The 12,631-nt window shown below is 39.0% G+C and overlaps 1 protein-coding gene across 5 annotated transcripts in view; it reads left to right on the forward strand.

Annotated features, from left to right (window-relative positions):
- The window catches only part of Larp4B (La-related protein 4B), a 118,973-nt gene that overhangs the window by 21,714 nt on the left and 84,628 nt on the right, over positions 1-12,631 (forward strand). The window contains exon 1 of one of the 5 annotated variants that reach the window (XM_068388573.1): positions 7,579-7,706. The exons of 1 other annotated variant lie outside the window; for it this stretch is intronic. Coding sequence is in view for 2 of the 4 variants with exons in the window: in XM_068388546.1 (XP_068244647.1) it covers positions 9,129-9,186 (58 nt within the window). In the remaining 2 variants the exon portion in view is untranslated. Of the gene's footprint in view, positions 1-7,578; positions 7,707-8,758; positions 8,905-9,030; positions 9,187-9,353; positions 9,493-12,631 lie in introns of those variants that run through there. 3 more of the 5 variants (XM_068388564.1, XM_068388546.1, XM_068388556.1) reach the window with 3 other exon arrangements.

Below are 12,631 nucleotides of genomic sequence, written 5' to 3' on the forward strand. Positions count from 1 at the left end.
CCTTCCTACCTGCACTTCTAATACTCCTACTTTTACACAATATCAGTCACCTTCCTACCTGCGTTTTCTAAAACACCCACTTTTATACTATGCCAGTCACCTTCCTACTTGCATTTTCTAATACAACTACTTTTACACAATGCCAGTCACCTTCCTACCTGCATTTCCTAAAACACCTACTTTATACTATGCCAGTCACCTTCCTACCTGTATTTTCTAAAACACCTACTTTTAAACTATGCTAGTCACCTTACTACCTGCATTTTCTAAAACACCTACTTTTACACAATGCCAGTCACCTTCCTACCTGCATTTCCTAAAACACCTACTTCATACTATGCCAGTCACCTTCCTACCTGTATTTTCTAAAACACCTACTTTTAAACTATGCTAGTCACCTTCCTACCTGCATTTTCTAAAACCACTACTTTTACACAATGCTAGTCACCTTCCTACTTGCATTTTCTAAAACACCTACTTTTATACTATGCCAGTCACCTTCCTACCTGCATTTTCTAAAACAACTACTTTTACACAATGCTAGTCACCTTCCTACCTGTATTTTCTAAAACACCTACTTTTATACTATGCCAGTCACCTTCCTACCTGTATTTTCTAAAACACCTACTTTTAAACTATGCCAGTCACCTTCCTACCTGCATTTTCTAAAACAACTACTTTTACACAATGCTAGTCACCTTCCTACCTGTATTTTCTAAAACACCTACTTTTATACTATGCCAGTCACCTTCCTACCTGTATTTTCTAAAACATCTACTTTTATACTATGCCAGTCACCTTCCTACCCGCATTTTCTAAAACAACTACTTTTACACAATGCTAGTCACCTTCCTACCTGCATTTTCTAAAACACCTACTTTTATACTATGCCAGTCACCTTCCTACCTGTATTTTCTAAAACACCTACTTTTAAACTATGCCAGTCACCTTCCTACCTGCATTTTCTAAAACAACTACTTTTACACAATGCCAGTCACCTACCTACCTGCATTTCCTAAAACACCTACTTTTATACTATGCCAGTCACCTTCCTACCTGCATTTTCTAAAACACCTACTTTTAAACTATGCTAGTCACCTTCCTACCTGCATTTTCTAAAACACCTACTTTTACACAATGCCAGTCACCTTCCTACTTGCATTTTCTAAAACACCTACTTTAATACTATGCCAGTCACCTTCCTACCTGTATTTTCTAAAACACACTTTGTGTCCATCTTAAAAGCTTATAATTACTTTCAGCTGTTCATCTTCCATTTATGCCATATATTCCTAATACTATCATCATTGCCTATATTTATTCTATTTTACGTTTTATCTATATCCACGTATACTGCATAACTCTTTCTGTTCTCTTTCAAACTTTTCACATATTTTATAACAAGTATTCGGGCCACACGCCGTTTCCCTTGTCCAAACTTAAGCTGATGACTTGTGGACTAGTGTTTGAGTCACAGAGATGAAAGAAATAGACAATTTGTGTCTAATTTCCATAAATGCGTCATTGGAGGGGGAGGGGAATGGTAGGTGCTAAAGGAAGGTAGGAAGAGAGGAAGAGGGAAGAAGAAACAGTGACTAGTGGAAAATGGAAATGAAATGGCTCTTAAAGGAAGAATTTATTCTTTGGTACAGTTTTACATTAAAAGAAGATTGTAAGCAGGTGCACAAAGTGATGAATACAGTAGTAAAGAAGGAAGGAGAGAAAATTGGGCAAGTAATAAAAACCGAGGTGGCGGTTTGAAGGTAACTGCAGAGATAAGTTATGGGAATAAATGATTCAAATGGAATATTTTTACAATGTTTAAGTAGCCGTGAATCAATGAAAAGTATTTTGAAGATTTGTTGATTCGAGAAGAGAGAACAAAGAGAGACTAGAGGATGCAATTGGCTTGTCATGTCTGAATTACTATTGAAGAACTCATATTATTACATAGTGTACTAAATTAAAATTGCAGTACTGTTATAGGCATTTATGTTTTACCACAGTATTTGGTGTTATATTTTTTTTTTTTTTTGCTAGTGCCCATTAGTTATATTTTATCATAAAACTTTATTTATATTAGCGTCTGAGCAAAGATCTGGCAGTAATTTTAGAGTTAGTACTTGAAGTTAATTTTGGAGGATGACGGGAATATATAGTTGTCGGTATTTCCCTTTCAAAACCGAAAAATTATTTTTCAAAGTCCTACGGAATTCTGATTTTCGGACACTATTCTGGTTCCTTACCATGGAAGTAGATTTTCTCTTGGAAAAGTAAGTCACTCAAAAGTTCTTCCTTTGTTGGTCTTAATTCATTTATATATTATCATTTTAGACGGTCTTGTTACCCAAGTAGCTGATCTTCAGTCGCTTCTTAGTTGTATAATTTTATTATTTTTCGTGTATGCATTAACCATCTCACTCACTTATCTAACTTACCACGTAAAACGAGTCTATTACTACCATATGTAGGTTTATGCCAACTCTTTTCCCGTCTCTCTGCTCCTATAGCTTATAGTTTCTTCACGTCAACAGCCTCGGTTGTTTCACTTAGACATATCAAACCTCTATGATTATGGTAGCCTATTGGAAACGTCCGTCTTGCAATCTATCAAGCTCTATAGTTTCTAGTTAGTGTCTGCAACCTCACCGTCATGGTGAGCCTACGGGAGAAGCCTATATGTCTACCTGCCTGACCCTCCCGGATCCTAGTTTGATAGAGAGGGGGCTGGGGCTTTGGCGCTGATCATATATATAAATGGTCGATTTCTAAGGCATTGTCTTGTCTTGCTTCTGCCATTTGATTGACCTAGGTTATTATTGTTAGCAGATTAATCAATATCTGTGGTCATGATAAAGATCTAGACCAAATACATAAACCACTGATTATTATTATTATTATTATTATTATTATTATTATTATTACAAGCTAAGCTATAACCTTAGTTGGAAAAGCAAGATGCTATGAGTCAGCACTGAATTTCCGAAAATGCTGGAATAACTTAGCATGTGTGAAGTAATTGTCTGCACAATTTGTATGTTGAAGATTGAAATGGCAATTGAAAAGAGAGATATAAGCATGCTGAACAAAGTTTTTTTTTTTTTTTTTGTGGTATCACTTCTAAAGGTTGATAATTTGTAAGCATTTCAACATAATCCTTATTGAGTCATGTGAAGAGTAAGGCAGCAAATATATGAGGTTGATGAGTTGGTGAAAGTGTCAGTTGGAATAAGTTGTGTTGAGCAGGAAGCTCAAAATAAAAGTGAAAGAAACCATACATTTGAAGTAATGGTTTCACTGATAATGAAGCTTCTCTTTAGGTTTATGAATGATTTTCAGCAATGAAGAGATTATAATGTTTGCGTTTAATTTCCTCATTGGTGGTAAAAGTGTGATTTTAAGAAATGTGTGGATCACACTCGTCTTATTATTATTATTATTATTATTATTATTATTATTATTATTATTACAAGCTAAGCTACAACCCTAGCTGGAAAAGCAGGATGCTGTAGGCCCAAGGGTTTAGGTAGTAGGTTGGCCAGGGCACCAGCCAGTACAACACTGCGTCCTTCTCTCTGGTTACGGTTCACTTTCCCTTTGCCTACACATACACCGAATAGTGTGGCCTATTCTCTACAGATTCTCCTCTGTCCTTATACACCTGACAACACTGAGATTACCAAGCAATTCTTCTTCACTTAAGGGGTTAACTAGTTCACTGTAATTGTTCAGTGGCCACTTTCCTCTTGGTAAGGGTAGAAGAGACTCTTTAGCTATGGTAAGCAGCTCTTCTGGGTGAAGGTCGCTCCAAAATTAAACTATTGTTCTCTTGTCTTGGAGAGTGCCATAGCCTCTGTACCATGGTCTTCCACCGTCTTGGGTTAGAGTTCTCTTGTTTGAGGGTACACTCGGGCACACTGTTCTATCTAACTTTTCTTCCTCTTGTTTTGTGAAAGTTTTTCATAATTTACATAGGAAATATTTCTTTAAGTGTTGTTACTGTTCTTAAAATATTTTATTTTAATTGTTAGTTACTTCTCTTATTTCCTTGTTTCCTTTCCTCACTGGGCTATTTTCCCTGTTGGAGCCCCGGGGCTTATAGCATCCTGCTTTTCCAACTAGGGTTGTAGCTTAGCAAGTAATAATAATAATAATAATAGGGAAATATAACCCAGTGATGAAAGGGAACAAAGAAATAAATAAACTACAAGGAAAGTAATGAACAATCAAAATAAAATATTCTAAGAACAGCAATAACATTAAATTGGATCTTCCATAAATAAAGAGGAAGAGGACAAGATAGAATAGCATGACCAATTGTACCCTCAAGCAAAAGAACTCTACTCCAAGACAGAGGGAGACCGTGGTACATAGGCTATGGCACAACCCAAAACAAGAGAACAATGGTTTGATTATGGAGTGTCTAAGAAGAGCAGCTCAAAGAGCCTATTCTACCCTTACCAAGGGGAAAGTAGCCACTGAACAATTACAGTACAGTAGTTAACCCATTGAGGGAATAAGGATTGCTCGGTAATCTCAGTGCTGTCAGGTGTATGGGGGCAGAGAAGTGCAAAAAGAATAGGCCAGGCTATTTGGTGTTTGTGTAGACAAAGAAAAAAAAAATGAGCCGTAATCAGAGAGAGGGATCCAATATAGTACTGTCTGGCCAGTCAAAGATCCAATAATTCTCTACCGGTAGTATCTCAATGGGCGGCTGGTGCTCTGATCAACCTACTACCTATAAATATATAAATATTCAAATAGAGATTAGAATAACCCACATGGAAGAGGAAAATACTGTAGAGGAACCTCTTGAGTTAAACGTTTCCGATTAATGATAACTTAAGAACATTATGAAATTGCTTGGTCTTTGCTGATAACTTCAGATTCTTATCAGTATTTCCCTCTGGAAAGAGAGAGAGAGAGAGAGAGAGAGAGAGAGAGAGAGAGAGAGAGAGAGAGAGAGAGAGAGAGAGAGATCTTTACATTATGGAGAAAATTAAACACTCAAGTTTTGACCTACTCTTTTTCCTTGCATTTTATTTGCAAACAAGTGAATTATTTCACAGATGCAGATCTTCGGGTATTTATACTTCACCACAGTTTGGGGTTCTTTGCAAGAAAAAAAAAAAAAACAACAACATTCAGCGTTTCGGTGGATGAGATCCACTCCGTTGTCGTAAGTGGCAATGTTGGAACTTCTCCCCGTTTAAGAATAACGAATGTTTATTCTCGTGATATAACACGGGGTCAATAGAGATCATGCAAGGTCAAGGTTCAGCAAATTATATAAGAATAACACAAGAAATTACATTTTAGTCCCCCACCTCTTTTTAGCCTATTTAACCTTCGCTCCCAATTTCTTTCACCTTTCCTTCAGTTGCCCCAGGGTGTTGAACAGCTTTCCCTACCCCAGTTCCGTAAACCAAACCTTTTTCCTCTCTTACGAGAAAGTGGAAAATATGAAACTATACAGAAGAGTTTTGGCAAGTATTCTCACTTTTTATTTTTTACATTTTGCAATATTCTTGATTAAACTGTTATGTAGATTGCAGTCTCACATTCAGTTGCCCTGCAGTGCAACCCAATTGGGTTTTATTGGAGACTTGTGTGTAATTGGTTTTGTTTCTTCTTCTTTTACTCTACAGTCACTTTTAGGGTGCCTCCGTAGGGTGATATTACCGTCAGTGCACCTCACACAGTATACTATAGGTATTACTTTAGAGCTTTTGCAGATTTCCTTCGGTTCTTGGCTGCAATGAATAAATATAATTCTACTTTAAATCTGTTCTGCCTCATATCCAACATCTACTTCGTAGGTGTAACTTCAGGGGTTTCCTTAAGCTGCACGTGACCACTGATTGTCCACACAGGCCCTAGCGCTTGGTTTTTAATTAAATTCATAAATACAATCCAGACGAAGAGTTTGCTGCGGTGACAGTGTGACGTTTCGGATCTTATGTTTTCCCTCCATTGTTCTGTTGGGTTTCAAGTTTCGATCTTAATAGTTATTTGAATATGAATTCTTAAACGTAGGGGAATAATGAGTAATGAATATAAATTTTATGTACTATCGGGGGTGTTATTAATTTTTATGGGTAAAACTTAATGCAAAGTTTTAAGCTACCCTACCTAATATAAATGTAATAAGTGATAATCATTATTATCTTGAGCCAAATACGATAATTGACGTTCCTTTTAATTTTGACTCGGAATAGAAAGTTTTTGCCCCAAAATTCTTTGTCCGGTTATACGTAATGCTTCGCCGGTTTTTTGTCCTCTTTCATCGGTCTGTTAAGGCTGTTCTTCAGCTTTTGTCATGATTATTTGCGCAGTTTCTTTTGGTCGTGGTCTTTAGTTCCGGTTTCCACAATCGGTTCTTTGAGTAATTTTCTCTCCAAAGGAATGAAAAATTTCATAATTTCGAAACGTGTTCGCGGCCAGAATGAAAAAAAAACTATATATATATCAAAGATCCCCCTCCCCCAAAATACCTTCAGATGACAAAATAATTTTATTTGTTACCCATTCCGTCAAGAATATCAACGTTGATAACAACATCCCTGCAATTAGGGAAATGCATGTTATATAGCCTTACGCAATTATAACCTCCTCAGATCGAGCATGTCTGCCAAGGATGGATGACGCAACATTTCGTATGACTCGGCGGAACGCTATCCCACGTTGAGTGTGCCACGGGTTGTTTGGCAACAATAAAAACAACAGCGAATCAGACCCAAGCGATTTTGTTTGTTTGAACGATTCGTTTTTGAAAACCAAGGACAAGTGAGCGATGAGTTGTGTTATTGTAGTTAGATTTTTATGTTTAATTCTAAATTAGGCCTACACTTTACAAGTGGGTAAAATTCGACGTTGAACACACACTTATATATATATATATATATATATATATATATATATATATATATATATATATATATATATATATATATATATATAGTGTATTATATTTATACACATATAGATAATAAATCTATCTATCTATATATATATATATATATATATATATTATATATCCTATCATCATTATGCTGAATTATTTTGAGTAGTAAGATTTGAGAGAGAGAGAGAGAGAGAGAGAGAGAGAGAGAGAGAGAGAGAGAGAGAGAGAGAGAGAGAGAGAGAGAGAGAGAGAGAGTATTGAAAATTAGACAAACAATGGCTTTGGTGAGAAAATGAGATTCGGATATTTGAAGAGTAACATCTAACGTTATTTCCCAAATAAAATATATGTATTAATAATGAAATAGCTCATATGTAACACACCAACTATGCAATTTAATAGATATATTTTAAAACAACTGAATTGCTTTTGAGTTTAGATATACTAACCAAGTGATTCATCTAAAAAAACACACATCATCACGGTACATTTTGAGTAAGATGGAAACACGTGTTTATTTGGGTACATGGTGTCTTAATCATGAATCCGGTTTATTATAAAAGACACCATATAGGTAGATATGCAGAGTTCATCGCTCTCAACGCAGTTGGGTGGGTAAAGGGAAAACGAAATCTCGAGTGTAGGCTACCCTAAGCTGTGGTGTAGGTATTCCGAATCCGAGAGCTAGTGGCCAGTTGTTTGCTACAAAAGGCACGGTAATTTTGTTCCTATCTGTTGCGCTCTCCCACCACCATCCCATGCTGTGGTTGGTGGCCTTAACACACACGCATACTCTAACTTCGTAAGTGTTCGTTCGTAGTATGTTGTTTTTTGTAGGTGGTGCTTTCCACGTTATTTCCCATGCATATTTGAATGAAAAGTAAACTTCAATGTTTTTCGTTCATGCGATTGGGACGTTCCGAGAATCGAGTCAAACCCGTGTAAGTGCTTGTGTACGTACCTAAAGTAACGATTTATCATCATATTTGTAATATATAAAATGTGTAATTGCAATGTCAAAAAATATATGGGAAAATTTTATATTTAACTTACACGTAATGAGAAACCAACTTCGTTTGTAATGCCATCTCATCCTTTTTACCTTATTAGTTATTCATTAGCACATAAAATATTTTATTGCTTACACGTCTATTGAAAATCTGCTTTACACAGTTGGTCTTACCAGATATTATCATCGTGATCCAAAAGTCCACAATTTTCAGCTTATATTCATTCTTCGACGAACTTACCAAAGAAATCAATATATTTGTGGCCATAGTCTACTACGGTTTACTTTTCCAATGTTGTCGATTCATTCTCCCCACAGCTTACTAAGATTGTTAAATATTTGTAAAATTTGATTCACGATGACTTACTTCTAATAAAAATCAATATATCTTAAGAACAATATGTATTTCATGGAATCGACTCTTAAAATGATGTAAGCAAAAACATTGTACAGGCCTTTCATGGAGTTGCGGGAGAGCGGCATGTTTAAAATATTATCCACGTTTTAATGACGGTAGGAATTTTATTTTAAATTTTTGTTGTTTAATTTGCGTTCTATATGTTCAAAGTGACATTGTACATCTCATGGTCGAAGATTACTAGTATCATAAGGTCAGTTTGTTTTGCATATGACTCAGACAAATGTTAGATCATGTGGTCACTAACGTGGCCCGTCCCCCACCCGAGTTATCCCCTCCTCCCCCCTATTCCATAGAGAATTGTACAATGTTGTTAATCATCATCATTATTTTTTTTTTGTAGTGGCAGTTGGTTTGTTCTTAGTTATGATAATGAGAGTATGACTTATGAAGACATTCAAGTGTAAGAGTGGCAAAGACAAGACGAAGGCAATAAAACGTCGTCAGTTAAAATAATCTACAATAGATGGCGTTAGGGACGCGGAGCAGCGCGCCATAGCCATGCGGCCGGTGCTGCGGCAGCCATCTTGGAATATCTAGGTCGTTTCTTGTAGGGATCGCTCCCTCATCTCGGTGAGTTTTTATCTCTATACGAGGCATTTTAAACCCTTTTAACCCGACTGTGGCACTGAATGTAGTTCTAAAACGTTACGAGATGGGAAGGATGTTATTTTTTATGTGATCACGAGCTGGGAGAAGCCCGTGAAATATGTTGGAGTAGCGAGTCTCAGGATTTGTTGTCTGCGTTCGAGCCAGTCGACGTAATAAAGTTGAGCCGAAGGTTTGGTGTTTTGAGGATGTTCTCGGCAATTTCCGAAAGCGGCAACGCATTCACGATAGGTGGTGGAGGCACAGGTTAGATGTCAGTGTGTTAAAAGAAATATATTTTACCTTCCAGGATGATGGTGTACGTTATGTCGTCTGTTTCTGCGACCAGATTTTCTTACGGTGGAGGGGCACATTTTTGTCGGGAGTTTTCCCGTGTTCGTCAAATGTCGATGACGCTGAAGTCATTACCTGTAATTGTGGAATTCTGTTACGCATTTGTAACAACTACGATTATTTGGAATTTAGTGTTAATCGGGTTATAAGGTACACTGCCAAGTCGGCCATATGAAAGCATGGTTGGTGGTATGACCGAAATTCCACACGATTTATCAGGTTTGTTTCAATATTTACGGTACAAGAAAGTGGATTACGTTAGTTTACTGCTCTACGGATACCATAATCGTTGTGAAAGTTTCTAGGAGATATTTTTAAATTATATTGTGTGCAGGACATATTCTACCCGTGCTTAGGCTACCGTAGTCTTACACGGTTGTTTGTTACAATTGGTATTTTATGCTAAGCTGAAAAATATACAAAAATAATTTGAATATCACCATATACCTTGCACACGTTTTCTCTTTCTGGCGATTCAGTTAACTATATTAGTTTCTTGTGAACTTAGGCTACGGTAGGCCTATACCAGTTCCTCAACTGGCAGTGGTTTTTAACCGAAGTGGATTTCCTCCTATAATTTGTTAGCGAGGAATGTAACTAAGAGTTTCCTAATAGATAATGAAAGGCAATTTCAGAACTGCTACATTGGTTGATATTTAGAAATAGGATGAAGTGAGTGGCTTACATTGGTTGCATTAAAGGGAATTTCAATCGAGATATTTAGTTGGCCACTGGATCACTCACTTAGTCATGGCTCATTTTTCCGGTTGTAATATAGTATAACTTTACCATTTTTCCTTTTCCTCCACAGCTGAACCCCTTGGGCTTATAGTATCCTGCTTTTCCAATTAGGGGTTTAGCTTAACTAGTAATAATAAGCTAGGTGCCCATAGATAGTATTAGGGCTCTGCCTAGGTTTATCAATATGGGTGGCTAGCCATCAATTTCCCCACCCCCTTAGACCTCTGTGGGGTATACTTTGCGTGTGTTAGCCGTTCTGCAAATTTCCGGGTGTATGTATGATAGCGGCCACTTATATTATTACGGCTAACAGAATACGGCAGTGTAAGGGGGGTCCCAGGGGCTGTTAACCCCCCCACCCATTAGGTAAGTAGGTAAGGACACGGCTTGTAGGTTAGGTTGGGGTGGAAAGTTGAGCTTAATTGATGACTATTTTTAATCCACAAGGGAGGAACTGCCCGCTGATATACGTAGCTCCTAAATTTTGTATTGCTTCCTGTAATGAGAGCCTTTGTGTATCAGCGACCAGTTACTCTCGCATTCATAGAAAATTATAATTTTCTTATTGTTAGACGTTTTTAGCAAAACCTCTGCACAAGAACATCACCCAAGTTGAACTTCCCTGCCTAACCTAACCTAACCTACAAGCTGTGAACTTGCCTAAAGGGGGCCTGACACGCCCTATGACCACACTTGCCTGTATTCTTAGCCAACCGTCATCATACATACCGCTGGCTGCTGTCATACTTAGATCCCCACTATTGTCTTAGTGTCCGCACATGATAATGTCTGCTAGTAATCCTCACATCATGCTATTTGCTGGTCTTCCCCACACTAATATCTTTTAGTAATATCCACATCATACTATCTGCTGGTTATCTCCACGTTATATCTGCTAGTCATCACCACACGATAATGTCTACTGGCAATCCCGTCATAATATATGCTGGTCATTCCCACACCCTAATGTTTGCTGGTCATCCCCACACAATAACGTCTGATAGTCGTCCCCATCCTAAAGTATCGACAAGCTTTCCATGTGCAATCTTTTGGTATGTCAGCTACACAAAAATGGTGAATTATCCACACTTCTGCACATGCAAAAGGGCTTGTCCACACACTAATGAGGGTGAGTCGTTCATACACATTATGGATGACGAGTCGTACATGTACTTTGCAGGAGAGTCCTACATGCACACTGGCGATGGCGAGTGTTACACACACACCAGGGATGGCAAGTTGTACACACACTAGTGATGGCGAATCATACACACACACTAGTGATGGCAAGTCATATACACACACTGGGGATGGCGAGTCATATACACACACTAGGGATGGCGAGTCATAAACACACACACTAGGGATGGCAAGTCATAAACACACACACTAGGGATGGCGAGTCATAAACACACACACTAGGGATGGCGAGTCATAAACACACACTAGGGATGGCGAGTCATAAACACACACTAGGGATGGCGAGTCATAAACACACACTAGGGATGGCGAGTCATAAACACACACTATGGATGGCAAGTCGTACAAGCATACACTGGGTATGGTGAGTCGTACACTCACACCTGGGATGGTGAGACGTACACACACACACTAGAAATGGCAAGTCGTATACATGCACTAGGAATGGCAAGTCGTACACATGCACTAGGGATGGCAAGTCGTACACATGCACTAGGGATGGCAAGTCGTACACATGCACTAGGGATTGGGAGCTGTACACAAACTGGGGATTGCAAGTCGTACACATAAACACACTGGGGATGGCGAGTCATTCACACACTGGGGATGGCGAGTCGTACACACACTGGGGATGGCGAGTCGTACACACACACTGGGGATGGCGAGTCGTACACACACACTGGGGATGGCGAGTCGTACACACACACTGGGGATGGCGAGTCGTACACACACTGGGGATGGCGAGTCGTACACACACTGGGGATGGCGAGTCGTACACACACCAAGGATGGCGAGTTGTACACACACACACACTGGGGATGGCTAGTTGTACCCACACTGGGGATGGCGAGTTGTACCCACAATGTAGGGATGGAAAGTCATACACACACACACTTGGAATGGTGAGGTGTGTACACAAACTAGGGATGGCAAGTCATACACATGCACAAGGGATGGCAAATCGTACACGCACACACTTGGGGATGGCGAGTCGTACACACACACTGGGAATGGCGAGTCGTTCACAAACACTGGGGATGGCGAGTTGTATACACAAACACACTGGGGATGGAAAGTCGTACACACAAACACACTGGGGATGGCGAGTCGTACACACTACTAGGGATAGCGATTCGTACGCACGGGGGGTGGCAAGTCTTGCGCACGCACTGGGGAGGGTGAGTTGTACCCACAAATTATGGATGGCGAGTTGTACACACACACACACACTAGGGATGGCTAGTTGTACACACACACACTAGGGATAGCAAGTCATACACACACACGACAAGTTATACACACACTGGATGGCGAGACGTACACCCTGGGGATGGCGAGACGTACACACACTGGGGATGGCGAGACGTACACACACACTAGGGATGGCGAGACGTACACACACTAGGGATGGCAAGAC

This window comes from Palaemon carinicauda, chromosome 1 (assembly GCF_036898095.1).
Source record: "Palaemon carinicauda isolate YSFRI2023 chromosome 1, ASM3689809v2, whole genome shotgun sequence".
NCBI classification, from domain to species: domain Eukaryota; kingdom Metazoa; phylum Arthropoda; class Malacostraca; order Decapoda; family Palaemonidae; genus Palaemon; species Palaemon carinicauda.